The sequence below is a fragment of the Physeter macrocephalus genome, unplaced genomic scaffold (genome assembly GCF_002837175.3).
Source record: "Physeter macrocephalus isolate SW-GA unplaced genomic scaffold, ASM283717v5 random_133, whole genome shotgun sequence".
NCBI lineage: Eukaryota > Metazoa > Chordata > Mammalia > Artiodactyla > Physeteridae > Physeter > Physeter macrocephalus.
The window spans coordinates 96,612-109,186 of record NW_021145419.1 but is presented as its reverse complement, the minus strand read 5'-3'; the positions used below and the strand labels follow the sequence as shown (position 1 = coordinate 109,186).

The window sequence follows — 12,575 nt, the reverse complement described above, 5'->3', positions numbered from 1 at the left end:
CCCAGGGGCAGATGGACAGATACATCCTCTGAGCTGGTGTTTCTCAGTGTGGAGGCTGCTGGGACCACGTCCTACTTGATCACCCCCATCTCTGCCATCCCTCAAATCAGGTCATGGGGTGGGGAAGGGGGGTGAAGCCGCTGAGCTCCAGGCAGGGCCCCTGCCCGCTCCTTGGGCCTGTCAGCCACTGATCTGTTCCATGTTCCTATAAATATTTACAAATCCCAGCTGCTGAGGAGCAAGACATCCTCCGCCAGCTGGGGCTCCCAGCCTGGGAGCTGATGGGGAGGGAACATGGGGGAGGGGGAGGGGGGCTGCAATGGAGAGACAGGCGCCCAGGACCCCTGGGTTCAGCTCCTAGTTTCGACTCAGTTTATCCCGTGCGCCTCTGTGTCTTCCTCAGGGACTGTGGAGCCAGAAATCTCCTCCTCCAGACCTCGGCCTCAGGAAGCCTGCACCCCTACCCGATGGAGAGGGGTTACCCCTGTACCGCCAGCCTCCTGCATCCTATTCATGTCTCTCAATTTGAGGTAAGGGGAAGGGTCTTACTTTTTTAAAAACACAGAGGATTCTCCCCGAGTCCCTGGAAGCTATTTTTTTCTCTCCATTCAAAATCTTCCCCAGGACACTTTGATAAATCCATCTGGATCTTTCTAAGTTAGAGGCTGGAGGACTTGTGGTTCAGGCACCCCCATCGCAAGAGCCCCCTCAGTAGCCCCTGAGGAGAGCTGAAGCATTTTCATCTGGTCTCACACACTACCCTCAGGCCGCCCAGTCACTTCCAGAGCTGGCCTGGCTGTGGGAACCGGGGGAAGGGGGAGTTGGGTGGGGAGGGTCCCCTTGCCCCAGTCCGTCAACACCATGGCCTGGGCTGGTGGTCAGACACCCTGGCGAACCAGCCCAAGACAGTAGCCCTTCTCGGGCAGAGACTGATTATCGATTATTGATCGACTCTACCTTGCGCCCAGCACAGGCCCTTGGGCATTTGCATGGATTCATCGGCCATGTGCCTGGATCTCCAGGGCAGGTTTTCCCAGTAGGACTTGGCAGCAACTTCCAACTGCTAGTCCCACAAGGCATGTGCCTGACAGATGGCACCAGAGTCCTGGGTGTCCTGGGTCTCCCAGCTCAGGCAGGCCCAGCACAGACACAGGACACTCCAAGCACCAAGTGAGCTGAGCTCTCTTCCCCTATCTTGGCTAGAATTTCAGATTTATAAATGCCGGACCTTCCTGGCCCCCTGTGGGACACCCCTTGGCCTTGCCCAGGTAATACCTACATCCTGGTGTAGGTTTGTCCAGGAAGCCAGACACTGGAGTGGGAGAAAAAGAGGGACAGGGAACCCCATGATATGCTCGGCTGCTTGCGTGGACACCCAGCTGGAAACTCAGCCCTAATGCCGCACTGAAGTCAGGTCGGTGGCGGCTGCTGCTCTGCTGGAGGGTGGAGGCCAGGACTGTGGCTTCCCATCTTCCTCTCTGGGGCCCAGATCAGCTGTTTTCACTAGGGTGGGGGAGCCTAACTACCCCAATTTCATAAGATGAGAAGAAGGGGCTGGGTGGTGCTGAAAACGGCCAATCTCCTTAGGGCAGAGCTGTGATGCGGGGAGGGGGAGGAGGAGCAGGGCTCAGAGGCCAGAGACAGCCACTTTCCTTGGCCAAAGGCAACTGGCCCCACCCCCGAGAAAACTGTGTCCTTCTCAGCTGCCAGAGAGCAAGAGCAGGGGCCAGGAAGGAGGGATCAGGAGGAAGACAGTCTGGAGCTGGCATGTGCTCCGGAAGAGAAGTCCAGTTATGGCAGTGGCGCAGGAAGAGTTAAGAATATTCCTAAAATAGCCCAGCCAGAGCCTAAGCCAGCCGGCTAGTGCCTCTCCCAGAGAGCGGATCTATAGCGGGAAAAGTCAGCCTGCTCTGTGCCCACAACCTGCTGCCTGGCTGGGGGTGCTAATTAAGCCTCCCCGCCTCCACCAGCCCCTCCTGGTCTAGCTGGGGTGGGGGCGGGACTAAGCAGAGGGGCCACATCTTCCCAAGAGACAGCTGGGACCAGGAGTCTTGTGGCAGGGCATCCCCCTCCAAACACATCCTGGCCTGGGTAAGTGACAGGCAATTGAGTGAGTGATGGGTCAGTGAATGGGTCAGGCTTTGGAGGGTGGGGACCGCCAAGAAGCTCACTGAACGCCAGCTTCTCCCAGCTCTGTGCTCCGCTCCACTTGGGTCATCCAGGGGTGAAACTGGGGCAGGGAGGGGCCAGAGGAGCCCCTCTGAGAACAAACCATGTCTCTGCTTCAGGGGCAGGACCAGCTACATAATTTACACGCCTGTACGAAATGAAAACGTGGAGTCCCTTGTTCAAAAATTGTTAAGAACTTCAAGATGGTGACAGCAGAGCATTAAACCAAGTGCAGGTCCCTTGTGAGCGCAGGGCTTTTGTCAGTGAACAAGTTGCACGTCCATGAAGCTGGCACGGGCAGGGTCTGTTTAACTAACATTTACTAAACACCCACTTCTCTGTTCCACTGCTCTTCTGGCTCTGCCACCTCAGAGATCCCCTCTCATTCACTCCTGTCCTCAGATGTATGGATGAGGTGCTCAAAGACCGCTCTGAACTCGGAAGGGAGGCTGGGCCACCTCCGCCCCTGGCTGATTTGGACTCTCCAGGAATACTGCTGCAGCCAGGGTTCCAGCCTTCACACCCAGCTGCCAGAAGTCTCTGAGCCGAACCCTCCACTAACACCCTCAGAGGGTCTTTGGGGACCACCTAGGACAGGGATGAGCAATCAGCCCCTCTTCCTCTTGCCCCCGACCCCCACCAGTGGGGTCCTGAAAAGAGCCCCCGGGGGTCCCGTCTGGCTCTGCCTCAGATTGGCCTCTGACCTCGGGCAGGCCAAGTCCCCTCTCTGGGCCTCGGTGTCCCCCTCTGTCAAAGGAGAGTCTCTAAGATATTTCCAGACCCTAAGTTCTAGGTCTCCTGGGGTGAGAATGGAAGGGAAGGTTTTTTTCCTAGAAGAGACAGGGCTTCCACAGAAAAAGCCCTCCTCAGTCATCCTGGGGAGCAGGAGGCTTTCTCCCTTACACCCCCATCCTCAGACCCGGGGGTATCTTCCCCAGAAGCCAGGAAAACCAATGCCCCACTCCAGCCCGGTCCCTCCTCCACCGCCCTCTCCCCACTACTTCTCCTCCTCCCTGCCTTCCCCCAATTTGCCTGGGAGCTGGGGCTGGGGTGCTGGTGGGTCTGTAAGAGTCAAGGCCGAAGGGAGGGGGTGGGTAGCCCGGGGACCGGGCTGGCCAGGCCGGGTCCTCCCTCTGCTGCCTTTGCAGGAGGCTCAGCACAACTGCACTGCCTGTCACTCCCGCGTCCCACTATCTGTCTCTCAGGCTGACCCCGTGCACCAGCCATTATATTGGTTCCTGCTGGGGCTGCGGAACCTCATTACTTATACATGCAGATGGGAGATGCAGGCTGGGCTGAGGGGAGACGGTCCCTCCGATTAGGTATCCCCTCCCACAGCGGGGGCCTTTTCAGAGCTGCCTCCCTGGAGCTGGATTGGGATGGGCTGCCTGTGGCTGCCTGTCAGTCAGAGGGGGTGAGCAGGAGGTGGCCCAGGGCTGGGCAGGTCCCTGGAACCCTCAGGCATGAGGCCCAGAGTTCTCTGGCGAAGGAGCAGCGGAAAACCTACCTGTGACCTGGGTACTTGGGCTCTGCTCCCTTCATCCTGCTCTCTCCTCCTAGGATATGGGGCTGGGGGAGGGGCTCCTGAAGGAGGTTCCTCACCAACCTGAGTCCCAGCCTGGTGTGTCCTGGCTCCCCCACCCCAAATCACGGCACAACTTCCCTTCTCCCAAATGCCCCTTCTCCAAAGAGGGGCTGCAATTATGGAGGCTTTTCCCATGGAGGATCTGCAAGTGTCTGAGTTAAAATGTCATGAAGGGATTTTAAATATTTTAACAGATGACAATGAGGGGTTTTCTTTTACCTGAGAATCACAGCCTCTCCGAGCTGCCCTAGACAATTCTCCAGCCCACAGAAAGAAACGGGAAGCTCTAAAATGTGATGAGACTTCCCCAACACACGTGGCAAGTTGGTGGCCTAACTGAGCCTTGAGAGCCAGTCTCTGCCTCTTGATGCCCAGCTCCCCACCCTGCCCAAGACAGGGCTATAGAGCAGTGGCTTCAACCAAAAACCAAAAATGTGCCTTTTACATAATTGAGCCTTAACCCAAGCTTTTCTTTCTCTCTAAAGGACCCAGCTTTGCTTTATCTACCGGGTATGCACCTGCTGGGCCGAGTGGTGAAGAGCCCCCACCCAGGGTCAAACAGACCCAAGTTCTAATTCTGCCTCTCTCTCCTACTAGCTGTGTGATCCCAGGCAAGTTATTTCACCTCTCTGAGCCTCAGCATCCTCATCTCCAATGTAAAGATGATAATGATTATTCCTTAGACTTCCAGTGAGTATTAAGTGAAATAGCGTATATAAAATGTCTGGCACATATTGGTACATAGGTAATGGCAAAAACACTCATCCATTCTTCATTAATTTCATAAACATTTCAAGTTCTTTCCAGAAACCTGGAAGTCTCCTGCTCCTCATCCCACCCCCATCCCATCCAGATCAGGCCACTATCAGCTCTCGCCGGGACCACTGCAACCTCCTGCTACCTAATCTCCTTATGACACTCTTACTCTATTTTAATCCCTCCTGCCCAAAGGATATCTGAAAAAATCTGATTATTGGGCTTCCCTGGTGGCGCAGTGGTTAAGAATCCGCCTGCCAATGCAGGGGACACGGGTTCAAGCCCTGGTCCGGGAAGATCCCACACGCCAAGGAGCAACTAAGCCCGTGTGCCACAACTACTGAGCCCCTGTGCCACAGCTACTGAGCCCCTGCACCTAGAGCCCGTGCTCTGCAACAAGAGAAGCCACCGCAATGAGAAGCCCGCGCACCGCAATGAAGAGTAGCCCCCGCTCGCCGCAACCGGAGAAAGCCCGCACGCAGCAACAAAGACCCAACGCAGCTAAAAATAAATTAATTAATTAATTTTAAAAAAATCTGATATCACTCACTCAACACTCTTCTGTAGTTTCTCACTGCCCTTAAGATAAATTATACACTCCTTGCCACAGCCCACTGAGGCCCTGCAGTCTTGTCCTTAACACATGCTGCTCCCTTTGCCTGGAATAATCTTCCCTCCCTCCCTCTCTCCTCCATCTCTGGCAGCCATCCTCTTCACCTTGCTATCCTTTAATCAGGGCTTAACTAAAACATCACCTCCTCCAGGAAGCGTCCCATGATTCCCTGCCTCCAGATGAATTTAGGCAACACTGCTGAGTGTCTCTATAGCATCCCACATATTCCCAGGCAGTTTGTCAAGTTGTATAGCAGTTGCTTGTTTAATTGTCCAGGTTTCTACCATACTCTGTAACTACATAAGGTCAGAAGACTTTTCACGCTCATCACTGTATCTTGTGATAATAAGTGGTCAATTAATATGGGCTTATAGAATGGATGGAGGATGGATAAGTGGATGGATAAATAGGTGGGAAAAAAATGATACCTCCCCTCTGTAGAGTCTTCCTAGAGTCCTCTGAGCAGGGAGTTTTCCATCCGTGCTTCATAAGACCTACTGCAAACCTCTACCCAAGCCTTAGTTTCCTCAGCTATAAAATGGGGGAAATAATAGTATCTACCTGGTGGGGTTATTGATACGAAATTATATAAGCCATGTAATAGTTTTAAATCCATGATAATAGGTTGTTACATTTAAATGAGGTTATCCATGCAAAGTGCTTAGAACAAGATCTTGTACTACTAAGCGCTCAAAAAATATTCCTAATTATCATAGCACTTATCATGTCTTCCTGCCTGTGTCCCCTGCCAAAGAGTGAGCTCCTTAGGGGTACTGCTTAGGTCTTGATCATTTTTGGACACACCACCTCTACGGCCTCACAGTGCCCAGCTCGGTGCCTTCAGTAAATGTTTACTGAGTGAACAAGTGAACAAATGAACACAGATTTGCCAGCCGATGAGTCAGGGCACTGCACTCTTTTTCATCACTCACAAACCCAGACACACACTAATGCAAACAGTCTCTTACACATTCACACCCACTCACATTCATTCAAAGAACGTCAAAATACCACAGAACAGCCACCCAGCTTCCTAAAGTCAGCCATGCATCAAAGAATAGACTTACCCACTTTCTTGCACCCACCATACGGCACCTCAATGCCCAGTACCCCCTCCTCACCTCTGGAATGATGGGAGCTGTAGGACGGAGGGAGCTCTCACTCACAGTAAGGAAGGCAAAGCTGGACCTTCAGCCCCCAGCACTGGCAGTACCGCAGCTACAGATAGCACTGCCCTCCCTCCCTTCCCTGGGCTCACCACTTTCCTTTTCTGAAAACCTGGGTCCCTGGGCTTGGCAGGTGGTTGAGGAAGAGGCCTGGGAGCCAGAACTCCTGGGTTCCTTTCTCATTCATCTAGTCTTGTCTCTGAACCCGGGAGCATAGGCCATTGTCCTCCGCTCCTAGAGCCAAGCACAGCAATTTGTAGGAAAAAAGGCAGGATGAGGAGATCCCATGCCCCGGGGTGGCGGAAGGGCCTTGCTGTGAAATAATTATATTAGCCGTCCTTTACTTGGCGCCTAATAAGGGTCAGATACTGAGGCCAGCGCTTTGCTACCTTCATTATTACTCATTTAATCCTTATAACAACCCCTTTTCCAGAGGAGAACACCTGAGACGCTGTTAGTCGGTAGCCTAAAATCACCAGCTGGGACTGGCATGCAGGTCTCTAACCCTGGAATCATCAGCGGCCAGGCTTTAGAGAACTCGGGCTGGAGGTCCTCAGGTATTAAGCTGGGGAGACGCGCCCCCGTCCCAGACAGTACCCGCCCCCCAGTCAGCCAGGCCCTCCTGTCCCGGGGAAGAGGGGCTCGGAGCGCCGCGGCGGAGCTCCCTCTCCTGCGGGGACCTGGGCGGGGCCGGCGAGCCTGGGGGAGGCGCGGAGCCGGTGGCCCAGGCTCACAGGCCAAGATGGCTGTTAATTAAAGTGCTGGCACCGGCTCCTCTCTGCAAAGTTTGAAGCCGTTATTTTCCACTCCAGCGAAGCGGGGAGAATGGGGCTGGGCTGACAGAGACGCCACACCGCGCTAGGGGAGCGGGCGCTCTTTCGGGTCGGGGGGCGGGCCGCCTTGCAGCGCCGAGCGCGCCCCTGGACGCCCCGGCGAGGGCCGGGGGTGCGTGCTCCCGCCCCTCCGCGGCCTCGGGCGACCAGCCGCGGATTCGGGAAGGACTCCGGGTGACAGACGAGCCCCAGCGGCACAGCGGAGGAGAGAGCCGTGTGCGCGCGAACTAGGGGGCGCGGGATTGTACAAATCATACGCCGACGACCGCGCACTTGTCCCTCGGGTCACCAGCCCTGTCGCTCTTGAGGGAGTCATACTGGGGAGACCGCCGTGGGGGACGGGAGTCCGGACTGACAGCCGAGAGTCGGGACTACTCTTCCCGAGCCTGGGGAGGTCTAGCTGTCCTCCTCCCCCTGCACTGAACGCCTTCCTCCCTCTAGGAAGTAAACGGTATCTAGAGACCCAACTGGGTGGCGGTTAGAAGAGCTTGGAGCCAGGCTGGCGGTTTGAATCCCGGCTCTATCGCTTATTAGTTGTGTGACTTTGGGCAAATCTCTTAACTTCCCAGAGCCTCAGTTCTCCCTCTAAAATGAAAGTAATGATGGGCTTTACCTCTTTGGTTTGCTGTAGAGATCTGGTGTGATGGCGTCTGTAAAGCAGTAAACACAGGGCCTGGCACACAGAAAACCCTGAATAAATGCTATTGATTGAATTTTTAGCTCCTTCCTTGGCGAGGGGATCACTCTAACACGGGCTCGGCGGTGCTTGAAAGGTCCTCTCTCACAGCCCCCACCCCCCGCCCCCGACATCCTCCTGTTCTTTTCCTCCTCCCAGCTCAGGTGGGGTTAATCAGTCTCAGCTTTGGGAGGGGTCCTCTCAGGAGAAAGGAGAAAGGCTGGAGGGTCGTCCTTTAGCAGCAGCCAGTGGCCTCTGAATGGCAGAGCCCTCCCGGGTAGGCTGGATAAAGGAGGGGGGAGGAGGAGCAGTGGAGCAGCACAAAGTGGGCCTCAAATAACGTGACAAAGGACTTCCCTGGTGGCGCAGTGGTTGAGGGTCCCCCTGCCGATGCAGGGGACACGGGTTCGTGCCCCGGTCCGGGAAGACCCCACATGCCGCGGAGCGGCTAGGCCCGTGAGCCATGGCCGCTGAGCCTGCGCGTCCGGAGCCTGTGCTCCGCTACGGGAGAGGCCACAGCAGTGAGAGGCCCGCGTACCGCAAAGAAAATAAATAACGTGACAAATATTTTGATGGAAGCAGACGCCTTTTTGTTTATGCAGCCTAAACACTTTACTGCACTTGAGGAAGAGGATTGCCTTATACAACCTGATGGGGAAAAGAGTTAGGAGCTCAGGAGGCTCGAGGTTGGGTAGGAGGGGCGAGCTGAGGGGCTGGGAGAGATCAACCCCTCCTCTTGGAGGCTGGGAGAGGGGGTCACCACCCAGGGATGTGTTTGTACTGTCAGAACGGAGAAATTACCTGGGGTGCCCACTTTCTTAGGGCCCCGATTTCTGCCTTGCCTAAAAGCAGGGAGAAGGGAAGTGACCAGAGTAAGATGGAGGAGCCCCCGGCCCCATCCCCAGGAAAAAGCAGCCTGACCTGGCCTGGAGCGCAGGCAGGAAGGAGCAGAGGTAAGGAGGTGTGGGTAGAAGATCCTGCTCCTCCTGGGGAAAGGCGGTCCCGGGAACATCCAGGAGCCAAAAAGAGAGGAGGGAGCGGCAGCTGTTAGTACTCGGGATTCTGCGAGCCGGGATTCAAACCGCCAGCCTGGCAGGCATCCCACCACCACCCCCATCTCCCGGACAGGTTGTCCGCGAGGCCTGAGGGCGGATTGGCCCCCTCCCCATCCTCCTGCCTTCCCCTCTTCTCCCCCCTCATAACCCTCTTCCTTGTCCTTCCTTCTTGCTCCCCGCTCCTTCCTCCTCTCAATCGCTCTTTGTCCCCCGAAGACCGGGGTGCCCTACCCCAGCCTCCGCCCCCTGCGGGCCGTGGCCCCTCGTGCCTCCCTCTGTCTCTCTCGGCTTTCCTCGTAAGCGACCCTCGAGTCCTCTCCCTCCCAATCCCCCTCGGCGCTCTCTAGGTCTCCCTATGACCCTCTTCCACTCGCTTTTTCGTCCCTAGTCTTCCCTTGTCTATCAGAGCCTCTCCTATGTCTCAGACTCTAGCCCCCTCTCCATTTCCGAGGCGCTGTCTCCCTCAGTCTCCCCTTTCCTCTCCCGGCTCCAGCCCTCTACTCCGCGGTCCCGCCCCAAGGCCCCGCCCTCTTGGTGGGCGGAGCCCTACCGTCCGCGGCCCAATTAGGCGCCGGCCCAGCCCTCAGCCCCACCCCTCACGGGCGCAAAGCTGCGCTGAGCGGGTGGGGCTGGACAGGGCGGAGGGGGCGGTGGCTCGAGCGCCGGGAGGCGGGAGGAATCAGGGAGGAGGCGGCGGCCGCCGCGCTCAGTTCTGCCGCGCCGCGGGAGGGAAACGCGAGGCAGGAGCAGGCGGCTGGGCTCGGCAGCGCATCCAGCGCAGCGCGGCGCCCCGGGCCCGGCCCCATGCCCTCAGCCCCGCCGGACCGCCCTTGAGCACGGGCGCCCTGCCCGCGCCCCCCGCCCGCCGGCACCATTGCCCCGACGGCGCGGCCTGGCGGCCCGGCGCTCCCCAGGCTCCGCGCCGGCCGGAAGACGCTGCTGGCAGCCGCCGCGGGCGTGGTGATGCTGCTGGTGCTGGTGGTGCTGATCCCCGTGCTGGTGAGCTCGGGCGGCCCGGATGGCCACTACGAGATGCTGGGCACCTGCCGCATGGTGTGCGACCCCTACCCCGCGCGGGGCCCCGGCGCCGGCGCGCGGCCCGACGGCGGCGACGCCCTGAGCGAGCAGAGCGGCGCGCCCCCGCCCTCCACGCTGGTGCAGGGCCCCCAGGGGAAGCCGGGACGCACAGGCAAGCCGGGCCCTCCCGGGCCCCCGGGGGACCCGGGTCCTCCGGGTCCTGTGGGGCCACCCGGGGAGAAGGGTGAGCCGGGCAAGACCGGCCCTCCCGGGCTGCCGGGCGCGGGGGGCAGCGGCGCCATCAGCACGGCCACCTATACCACGGTGCCGCGCGTGGCCTTCTACGCCGGCCTCAAGAACCCTCACGAGGGTTACGAGGTGCTCAAGTTCGACGACGTGGTCACCAACCTAGGCAACAACTACGACGCGACCAGCGGCAAGTTTACATGCAACATTCCCGGCACCTACTTTTTCACCTACCACGTCCTCATGCGCGGCGGCGACGGCACCAGTATGTGGGCGGACCTCTGCAAGAACGGCCAGGTGGGCCCGGCGGGGGCATGGGGCTGGCCTGGGGGCAGGGCATCCAGGGAGCCCGGGGCCGAAGGGTACGGAAGGGCGCAGATGGAGCCCCTGGAGCGGCTTAGGCATTACAGGCGGGGATGGTCCAGGCTGGCTGGCTCCCCTAACTCCTCGGTTCCTGGGCGCCAGCTCCAAGGCAAGTGCCGCTGGGCACCTGCGGCATGGAAATGCAGGAGATAAATCCAACTAATAATCAGAGCGCAGGGCTCCCGGGCGCGCGGACTGGCCCTTGGGGGCTTGGCCCTTGGGAAAAACAGCATCTGAGAGCTGGGATTCTGGTTGATACCAGCTGGCGATGAGGGGACGGATCAGCATGGGCTCTGGGGAAAGGCAGCTTCGGCGCCCACGGGCGCCTGGGCGCACCGCTAGGCGCGCAAGCGGAGAAGGCGAGCTGTAGGAGATGTTTTGCGCACAAAGGCAAAGGGAGCCGAGCGCATAAAGCCTTAGCTGCAATACATCCCCCGCCCTAAGGAAGGGACCACTGGGCCGATCTGACACCCTTTGCAAAACCCGGGACTGCGCGGCCCCTTCCCACTGTGTCAGAGCTAACCGCACAAGAAGACGGCCTGGTGGGGGGGAAAGTTTTTCCTCCTGAGGCAGGGCAAAGAGGTGGAAACTCCCCTCCTCTTTGCCTCCCAGCTGCAACTCCTGATTCCTGGGGTGCCGGGGGATCCTCTTCCTTCCCTATCCCCATCGGAGAGACCAGAGTGGCAGGCACCAAGCTCACGAGGTCTTTGGTAACTGGGACCGGCAATGCCTCCTGCTCTCCTTGGAACCGCTGCCCCGGGACCAATCTTGACCTAACCCTGCCTCAGGGTGACAGTTTTACCCAGCTCCCTTCGCTTTGATTACCCCTCCCTTCTCAGTGCTCCCAGACCACGGTGGCCTGGGGCCCCTGGGGTAGTCAAGCAGAGCATCCTTGTGGAAGAAGGTGTCTGTGCCAATCAGAACTAAAGCTAGGCTGATGGGAGTTGGGAAGGAATCTCCTGCGACTGAGACCCAAGATCCTGCTGGAACCCCTCCCACTGCAGCACTACCCTGAGGCAGACCCTGGCTTGGGGGGTGGGGGAAAGGACAGGCCTGAGAGTCAGCAAAAAGCCTACCAGGTGCTTGTAAGTCTGCCCCCTGCCCTCTCTGCCCTCTCTCCCATGCCTGCTGTCTCTGGTTTCTGCCTCTCCCCTGCCTCTTTCTCCTATCTCTCCATCTCTTGTGCTGGCCTCTCTCCTGTGTCTACCAGTCCTATCTGTCTCTCCCTAGGTTTCTCGTCCCTCGCCCCTGGGTTTAACCCCCCCTCTTTATTTCTTTGGTGTCTCTCTCCCACTTGTGTCTATCAGGCTTCCTGTGTCTCTCCTCTTTGTCCTTGGTTCTTGACCAAATGGGAGGCCCTAGGATCCAGTTAGGGCCATCTCTGCAGACAGCCCCACAATTCCCCTTATTAATCGCCGGTAAGGGATGCCACAATGTCACCTTCATTGATGGAATTTCTTCCTTTCCTAAAGAAAGTTTGGGCTGGCATGAAGTTGAGGTTTCAGGGGGCTGGGGGCCCAGCTTGCCTGAATAGGGAGGTGGTCACCAGGCCACCAGTGGGCCCTAGACCCTGCGCTACTTCAGGAGGGTGCTGCAGGGCCCCAGAGATGAGACAAGAGGAGGCCCCAAAGCTGGTGTGTGCTTGGGGCAAGGACACTTGCTTCAGTCTCAGGGAGATGAAACTGACCCAAAAGCCTATTTTTACCCCCGGAGCAGGACATTGACAGAGCCTGACAAGGCGGTGGCACCACAGGCTGGTAGAAGAAATGAGGTGGCTTTAACCAGGGGTTTCAGAGACCCAGCATTTTAACAGTTACTCAGACCATTTCCTCCACACACATAAAAAAATCCAAGACAAGCAGTGGGGTGATAGGCCCTGGTCCTCCCCTACATCCTTTGTGACTTCTTCCAGATTGTCCAAGAGAGTCCTTTAATCTCACTGGTCATTCTTTTTTTTTTTGGTACGCGGGCTTCTCACTGCTGTGGCCTCTCCCGTTGTGGAGCACAGGCTCCGGACGCGCAGGCTCAGCGGCCATGGCTCACAGGCCCAGCCGCTCCGCGGCATGTGGGATCTTCCCGGACCGGGGCACGAACCC

The 12,575-nt window shown here is 57.9% G+C and overlaps 1 protein-coding gene across 1 annotated transcript in view; it reads left to right on the top strand.

The window, feature by feature from the left end:
• Nucleotides 1–9,538: 9,538 nt before the first annotated feature.
• C1QL1 (complement C1q like 1) overlaps nt 9,539–12,575 on the top strand; it is an 8,184-nt gene continuing 5,147 nt past the window's right edge. Inside the window, exon 1 of the mRNA XM_007125395.4 lies at nt 9,539–10,413. Coding sequence (XP_007125457.1) covers nt 9,817–10,413 — 597 coding nt within the window. The 5' untranslated portion in view covers nt 9,539–9,816. The remainder of the gene's footprint in view (nt 10,414–12,575) is intronic.